Source organism: Formica exsecta, unplaced genomic scaffold (assembly GCF_003651465.1).
Source record: "Formica exsecta isolate Colony F162 unplaced genomic scaffold, ASM365146v1 scaffold1757, whole genome shotgun sequence".
Taxonomy (NCBI): domain Eukaryota; kingdom Metazoa; phylum Arthropoda; class Insecta; order Hymenoptera; family Formicidae; genus Formica; species Formica exsecta.
The window spans coordinates 10,017-18,738 of NW_021849074.1; the positions used below are offsets into that span (position 1 = coordinate 10,017).

General features: G+C 31.9%; 1 protein-coding gene across 1 annotated transcript; it reads right to left on the bottom strand.

Annotated features, from left to right (window-relative positions):
• Nucleotides 1–466: 466 nt before the first annotated feature.
• Nucleotides 467–7,164, bottom strand: LOC115233519. Its single transcript, XM_029804003.1, has 5 exons — nucleotides 7,140–7,164; nucleotides 1,082–1,174; nucleotides 805–942; nucleotides 660–686; nucleotides 467–625 (listed from the first exon to the last, which is right to left on the bottom strand). Exons 1-5 carry the CDS (start codon nucleotides 7,162–7,164, stop codon nucleotides 591–593), a joined length of 318 nt encoding a protein of 105 aa, XP_029659863.1. The 3' UTR covers nucleotides 467–590.
• Nucleotides 7,165–8,722: the final 1,558 nt, after the last annotated feature.

The window sequence follows — 8,722 nt, forward strand, 5'->3', positions numbered from 1 at the left end:
ACTGACATCAGTGGTGCCCAATCAGGGGCTGCCACCCCCCGTCAATCAAAAAACTACCGCGAATTTTCCCAATCATAATTTTTGCTCCCCCAAGACAAAAGAAAATGAGTCATACGTTCTGGATCTGTCTAGAAGGATTCAAGATTATAAAAAGGGCGCGCACAAGGCGCGGCCGGCTCTTGACAAAGGGTAATCGACGCGTACATGTAGATTTTTCTCGCGCTGATTTATTCGATTAAGTTTCGTCGCGACAGTTAATCCAGTGCGCTTTCGTTGCTCGCGAACCACCGATTTTCTGTGCGGTCTTATCGTTAGATAGTGCGGTCTACTCGTTCGAGATGATTCCTCCGTTGCTTGCGGAAATATTAGATATCATTTGTCAACTAATCTGTAAAAAGTGTACAAAGTTATTTTATTAAATTACGTATTGTCAAGTCGCTCGTCTTTCATACAGTTCCGCCATTCACTGCAACAGACAAGATGACCACAGGGTACAAAAATGTATGTTTGCTCATTGGTAAAACACAGCGTGCAAATATCTTCGGAAGGCTTCTCTCTTGATATATTCTGACTGTTTTCAAGATCCCAACTTATAGTGTGGAATAGAAGTTCTTCGGAGGCATTACTATTATCCGAATACCAATATCCATAATCGTCATCCGGCACCTCATATATCGATGCAACATCTGTGAAAAGAAAAAGGAAATCAAATTTATAATATTGCTTATATATTTGTATGAAAAAAATTAACTTTGACTTTATATTTTACAGTAGCTGCTTACTGCTAAATAGTAATAAGATTACCCTGCATATTGCTGAGATTATTCTCCAAAGTTGAAATATTTAATACTGTTTCAGACGTCTCGTTTTGTCCTGTTGGAATCGTTTCCTGTGTGGATGCCGTCACGTTACTATCATTGAACTCAGGTTCTGAGTCCTTATCTGAAAGAAAGAGTTCTGCTTCATGTAGTATAAGCTGCAATGCGTCTCAACAGATATGCAGACATTATTAGTAATATGATCAATGAAAACTTAAAAAATTCGTTTGAAAAATATTAAATTAATGACATATCTTTTTTACCTGTGTTTGCTTCTGAGTTATTGTCTTTCTCTCTTGGACGAGGTAATGAAATTCTATTTCTGCGTCGATATGTACGTCTAATGTTAGTCCTCTCTGAAATAAAAAAATTAAATATTTTTTGAAAAGTGAACATATTATAAAATCATATAAAAAATATATTAAATGACTATAATACTGTACTACCAAATTTTATTGTAATTTATTGTAATTGTATTTGTAGAAGCATCGATATCTCTGGGAAACCAGATGTCTTAATTGTTTCATATCGCACTACCCAAAGTAACTTTGTTAGAATAAAAATATTTATTTTATAGCCACAAATTTAATACTTTAATTACACATCTAGACTATGTTAATATGGCAACTTATAATGTAGCTACCATATAATATCCAACTAAAAATTTTCTTCTGATTATGATGCTTAAATATGAGCCTCTTTTGATGCTTCAACTATAATTTCGAATATATAATTTTTGATTGGATATTATATGGTAGCTAAATTATAAGTTGCCATCTTAACATAGTCTAGGTGTGCAATTAAAGTATTAAATTTATATGTGTGGCTATAAAATATATATTTTTATTTTAACAAAATTACTTTGGGTAGTGCGATATGAAACAATAAAGACATTTGGTTTCCCAGAGATACCGATGCTTCTACAAATCCAATTACAATAAATCACAATAAAATTTGGTAGTACAGTATTATAGTCATTTAATAATCCATTACATATCGTACAATTATTACAATTATTCTGACGAGAAAAAGTATGTAAGTGTAAAACATTTTTTGTATTTTGTATATTGCATAATCTTAGAAAAATAATCTTTTTCATACGTGTAATACTAATGAAATAATATATATGCCAAGAATTTTCTAATGAAGTATTTACAAGAATGTTCAATAAATATATTTTCAGTGTAATAATTGTTACATAGACATATTTATATTTGGCAAATTTCTCCTCCATCTAATAAACTTGAAATTTTACGTAACTTCAATATTATTTATGATCAATAGAAGTATTTCATTTTTTTCAAATTTTTTTGTGATATTGATTTTAATTTTCTCATTAATATTTTCTAGATGGACGAAATACCTGGAAAGCAACCTGGTACAACAGTTTATGTGTACAATGACTACACTTATAACAAAGATTCTCGCAATAATCACATTTTACGATGCAGTACTCGTCGTTCTTCAAGATGTCCTGGTACTATAATCATTGATAAAAATGGCGAAATATTTTTAAATCAAGAACATAGCCATACTAAGACACAATGGAAAATACAACAGTCTGCTATGACAGTGCTCGGATTTAGTTGCACATTTCGGCCCGATTCCGTGGCTCACGCCTATTGCCCCCCCACGTTTCACTTGCAGACGATCGATGTCCAAGGATGTTTTCAGTGTACATCCATTTTGCTAAATGAATTTTGCCATTTACGCGTGTTTTCATAAATCAAAAAAGTAACCTTAAGGAATACTTAATAACAATAACAAGAATAAAAATACGGAGGCGCGTCTAATATTTTTAATATTTTAATATCTTAATCGTAGGATTTGTGCGGACGAATAAGTTTATCCGTGCTCCCGCGGCGGCCGCATGCTCGCGCTAGCGAGCCGTTTTCCTGCGCGCGTGCGAGCGGAAAGCACCGCGGGCGATCAGCTAATAAGCAGCCGCGGGAACGACGCGAGTAAGCGTACTCGCGGTGGTAAGCTCGCGCCAGCGTGTTTCGAGCACCGCGGCTTACGAGCTTATAGGCGGTGCTCTATGTACGCTTATGCTAGAAATAAGATGCTCGTTTAACGCTCGGCTGTCATCCGATACTAATTTTTACCTCGCAATATCTTATGCTCGCTCTAAAGGATGAGGTGATGTTAAAGTAAGGTAAGGTAAGGTAAAATACTCTGTTGTTTCTCTTTTAAGACGAAAAAATTTCATGTTTATTGATAACAATTTTGTTTTTCTCATACAATTAAGATTTGTGTTTTAGCAAAATTATACACAGATGGCTTGTTTTTTTAAAGACAAAAGATTTTATTTTATTGATAACAATTTTGTTTATTGATAACAATTTTGTTTTTCATAAAATTAAGATGTGCATTTTAATAAAATTATTCGGACAATTTCATTGAATCGAAGTGAAAGTAATTCTTCAAATACAATATTAAAATATATATCTAAAAATGTTGTTATTTATTTGTGTTTGCACATTATGTTCAATTTCTTGATAATTGCCTTTAACTGTAAGTCTTATAATTTCGCAATCTATGTAAGACGTGGGAAGTTTCAATTCTATTTCGCTAATTAAATATTTGGTGCATACGTTGACGGTGTCGACGATAGAATTTAGCTGCAACAAATGCGCATTCACGCATTTTACAATATTTTCCAGTCCGAGGAAAGTAGTTTTCTGCATTACGACAGAGACACCGTAAGTTTTTCGTTTTTTCGTCGGTGGCTGCGCTTGCTCTTCCACCACGCCCTCGGTATATTCAGTGTTTTACTTGTATGGCACTATCACAGCTCGCGTCCCGTAAGCGGTAGTGAAGCCGATGGAAATATTGTTAATAACAATCGGACTTGGTCTGCTTTTTTTATTCTCGTTCAAGTACAAGCTCATGTGTTCCACACAGGCTTGAAACTGCTCCCATGTGTCGATGTTGAAACAAATTCCATCAACATAATTGCCTGTTAATTTTACAATCGGCACGAAGCAGCTCTTGTTTATCGCTTGCAATCTTACATGTATCTTCTTAGTGTATGATAAATTAAGACTATAGTGTAGGATGAATTAATAGGTTGGTTAGCAATAAACAACGCTGTTTCTTTCTTCTATCGTTGTTGTTGGTCTCGATGTCCGTTTTGTTAATATCACAAATGTGTGTAGATTTTACAAAACTGGTTACTTTCTTCGGGGCAGTCATTGTTAACATTTTTCAAGTGAAAAATAGTCACAACAACGAGGTAGTATAACAACGAGAAATTCTTCTATCGCAGACGAAATGAAGACTTCGAACGACTGAACTCGAATGAATACGGATTCCCGATTTCTCGAGAGAAATGTCATCTCAAAATCTAAACGAAAGTGGGGAGAAAAATTTGTGTATTGCAAAATAATCGGAGAAATTAGAAATTTCGAGTTTGTTATCGATTAAATATTTGATTATTCATTGGTTAGTTAGTTAATTAATCATCGACAGGTAATATTCCCTCTAATTTTATTTTTTTCTATAACGATATCTAAGTAAACGATTATCGATGAATAACAAAATGAAATTTGTGTGTGTGAGTGTGTGTAGCTAAATAACCGGAGAAATTTAAAACTTTCGAATTTGTCAATGGTTACTTATTTAATTATTGGTTAATTATTTAGTATTTAATTAGTCATCGACAGGCAATATTCATTCTAATTTTATCGTTTTCTATAACGATGTCTAAGTAAATGATTAACCGATGAATAACTAAATGACAAACTGATAAATAATTTAAAAATTTTATCGTATTTTCGAGTTTATCATCGTCTGAGGTAACACACGTCGTACCGTAAAAGCACGTATATTTTGCATTTTGCGTGCAAGCTATACCAAAAAACGCCAAAATTCGAAGCAGTAATATCAAAATGTATAGATTCGGATTTCCCGAGGGCGTTAAATACCTATCGATATTTGTCGGCGTTGTCGGACAAATCGCAGGAAATTAATTACGATGTTTTTCGAACTTTTGTATGTGATAGTTTGGATACTTTACTCGCTGTGTTGTATAAATTAGACTATTTCAATGGCTATACATTATTTCATATCGCGGGTGAAATAATAGAAATGCGCGAGGCATTTGGACACGAGGAAGAAGATGCGAGAGGTCATATAGGCTTTCTGCTATTAAATAAATTGTACGTATGTATACTGTAATATGTAGACTCATGAGATTTGATAACATTTTTACTAAAGTTAGTTATTGTGTATATGAAATTCTAATATATTATGCTATTTATTAACATTTTTAAACACCTATTCAGATATAACAGAACTGAGAGCCACATATCCTACGCATCTATAGTAATTTGCACAACAGGCCTGTCATCGAGCACTAAAAAAGAGTTCATTAACAAAGCACGAGATTCTTTTAAGCGAGAGTTTATTATAATTTTCTCCGCTACTAGAATCAGTGCTCGGAGATAGTTGCCCTTTTCGGGCCGATTTCGTGGCTCACGCCTATTGCCCCCCACTCATCGCTCGTGCGTTAGCGACGAGTCGTCAGATACGCGTAACTAAGGAGCGCGACGTTTTGTCTCAGGAGCGTCCGTATATAAGAATGTCCAAATATAATAGTAAGACAATACTTTTCTAAATGCACCGCGAAAATTCTCAAAATTAAAAGTTTTTCTTCAATATTTTATATTTCATTGATATAAAATATTGAAGAAAAACTTTTAATTTTGAGAATTTTCGCGGTGCATTTAGAAAAGTATTGTCTTACTATTATATTTGGACATTCTTATATACGGACGCTCCTGAGACAAAGCGTCGCGCTCCTTAGTTACGCGTATCTGGCGACTCGTCGCTAACGTATGAGCGGTGAGTGGGGGGCAATAGGCGTGAGCCACGGAATCGGGCCGAAATGTGCAACTAAATCCGAGCACTGATCTATATCGTTCTGCTACACCGACTCGCTCGTAAATAGAAGAACAATTTAAGAGATATTTTCCGATAATAAATAATAGCTTCAGAATTGACCGCACAAGTATGCGAGATATCGTGTTTCAACATTTGCTATGGTATTAAGTTTTTTGTTTCTTTTTTTAAAGTATTATTCATAGCGTGTTGTATGAATTTAAATCAGTGCTCGGATTTAGTTGCACATTTCGGCCCGATTCCGTGGCTCACGCCTATTGCCCCCCACTCACCGCTCATACGTTAGCGACGAGTCGCCAGATACGCGTAACTAAGGAGCGCGACGCTTTGTCTCAGGAGCGTCCGTATATAAGAATGTCCAAATATAATAGTAAGACAATACTTTTCTAAATGCACCGCGAAAATTCTCAAAATTAAAAGTTTTTCTTCAATATTTTATATCAATAAAATATAAAATATTGAAGAAAAACTTTTATTTATAGAAAAGTATTGTCTTATTATTATATTTGGGCATTCTTATATACGGACGCTCCTGAGACAAAACGTCGCGCTCCTTAGTTACGCGTATCTGGCGACTCGTCGCTAACGCACGAGCGGTGAGTGGGGGGCAATAGACGTGAGCCACGGAATCGGGCCAAAATGTGCAACTAAATCCGAGCACTGTGCTATGATATTAGAAATGTTACAACTTTGCCGAGAGACATCTTTGCCTCTAAAAGAAATATTCGATAACGTCTGTCGAAAGTAAGTACATATTTTATTCTTTAGTTTTATTAAAGCAATTTTAAAATAGGATAAAAAGATATCAAGTGCACACGTGAAAAAAGTGCTCTATAAAAAAATGTTACTTTTGTGTAACCTGTTAAAAACTTGTATCACAAAATGTCATCATTGTGATTTATAAGTTATGTAAGTTATAATTCTACATTTCTATATGTATGCATACTTGATATGTGAACTGTTATAAATTGATAATTAGAAACTTCTTTGCATTCAAAATATAGATTTAATACATATGAAATTGATTGTTTAATAGAACCAATTTTTTCATGTACTATTGTTGGTGAATAAGTTACATAACTTCTAACTTACTTTTAACTTCTTACATTATTTATAAACCATATAATTTATTTGCTTCTATTAAATTACTTCTATTATAAGAACAATCAATTTCATATGTATTAAATCTGTATTTTGAATGCAAAAAAAGTTTCTAAAAATCTCTGTATATCAGTTCATACATCAAGTATATACATAGAAATCTGGAATTATAACTTTTATTACATTACTTATAAATTATGATATATCTACAATAACACACGACTAAATTACTTATATTATAAGAACAATCAATATTTGATACGTATTATATCTTTATTTTAATATTGAATGACTAAATATAGAAAAATGAAGAAATACCTTTTCTAATTGAATCCAGTTCCATTACAAAACAAATTGTTTTCCATATCTTTCATAAGTTGTTTAACGTCATCTATTGATGAAAGAATAATTTTGTTTATTTCAGCAGTTGCATTGTTAACAGCATTGATAACCTTTCTAAAGATAAGAAAAAAATAAATTAGACGAAAAAATATATTTGATTAATATTACAAACATGTATAAAAAATAGTAGTATTGTAAGAGATATTATATATAGTATTATAAAAATGCTAATATACAGTACTATAAAAATGTTAATACCGTGACAGAGAGATTATTATATATTTTTATATAACATTTTATTTTCAAAGTATCTTTATTGATATAAGATGATATAAGATTCTCATTATTATGTAAATTAATTCAACTCCATTTTTCTGGCAAAAGTTTTGTTTCAAAATCTTCAATTAATAAATGAATTGAAAAATCTTCAGTACTTGTTTCAGTTATTGAATTGTGAAAAGTTATCTGAAATTAATTTTAATAATATAGGAAATTTCTGAAATGAATTTCCCATATTGCTTATATTTTCCATATAAAAATTATATACAAAATTAATTAAAATTATAAATCACATCATCTTGGTCATCTTGTCTGTTGCAGTGAAAGCATCGAACGTTTGGAACGTAATCGATGTCCGGTATGCAATACTATTTTTGAAAAGTATCTTAGAGTTAGAAAACCGTAACAAGCTGTCTGCTTCAAGCAATCTTTCTTTGTAAAGGCAGGCTGCAATCTGAAAATTTTTAGCATAAGAAAGCATTTTTTATATTGTTATTGTTTGTATTGTAATATTCATACTTATGCAATTATACTTATATAATTTAGTTTCGTCTTTATAAGCACAGTTATATACTGTGGTGGTGTCCACATGAGTTTTAATTTGTTACGTATATGTAATTATTCTTGTCAAATAGTCTAAGAAAGAGACGAGAGCTAACGATATTATAAATGTCAATTTGTTATCGTACGTTGTCAATGCAAAAAAATGCAGGTTTTTTTGTTTCAAATTGTTTCTATTTAGCTGTAAGTTAGTTCAGAATGGAAGACATTTTTCTTTTCATCTTTTCCCATTTCATTTTTATAACGATTAAGTGCCTTTTAAAATGTATATAAAGATTATAGTTCCTAAAGTTGTTTATACATGATATATGTAGCTTATTGTAATTAAATATGTAGATTTTATCTTGTGTGCAAAAGATACATGATACCAAAGATATAGTTTGATACTCTTTTCCTATAATATATATATATGTATAAACGAATAATGCGCTGCAATGTCATCTTACTTTTATAACGTTATAATGTTCAATAAAGATACTAATTATAATCAAACAAAAAACGTGTTTTAATTTTACAATGATCATATATAACATGTATATTTCTACATATACATTTGTATTTCTATTGTATTTATTAGTGTTTTGTTGTGAGCAAACTTTTAATCCCATGTCGTGTATATATGTGTATATATACATATATATATATATATATATATATACATATATATTTAAGATTAACATCTTTCATTTTATACCTAAAAAGAGCATGTCTATATTCTA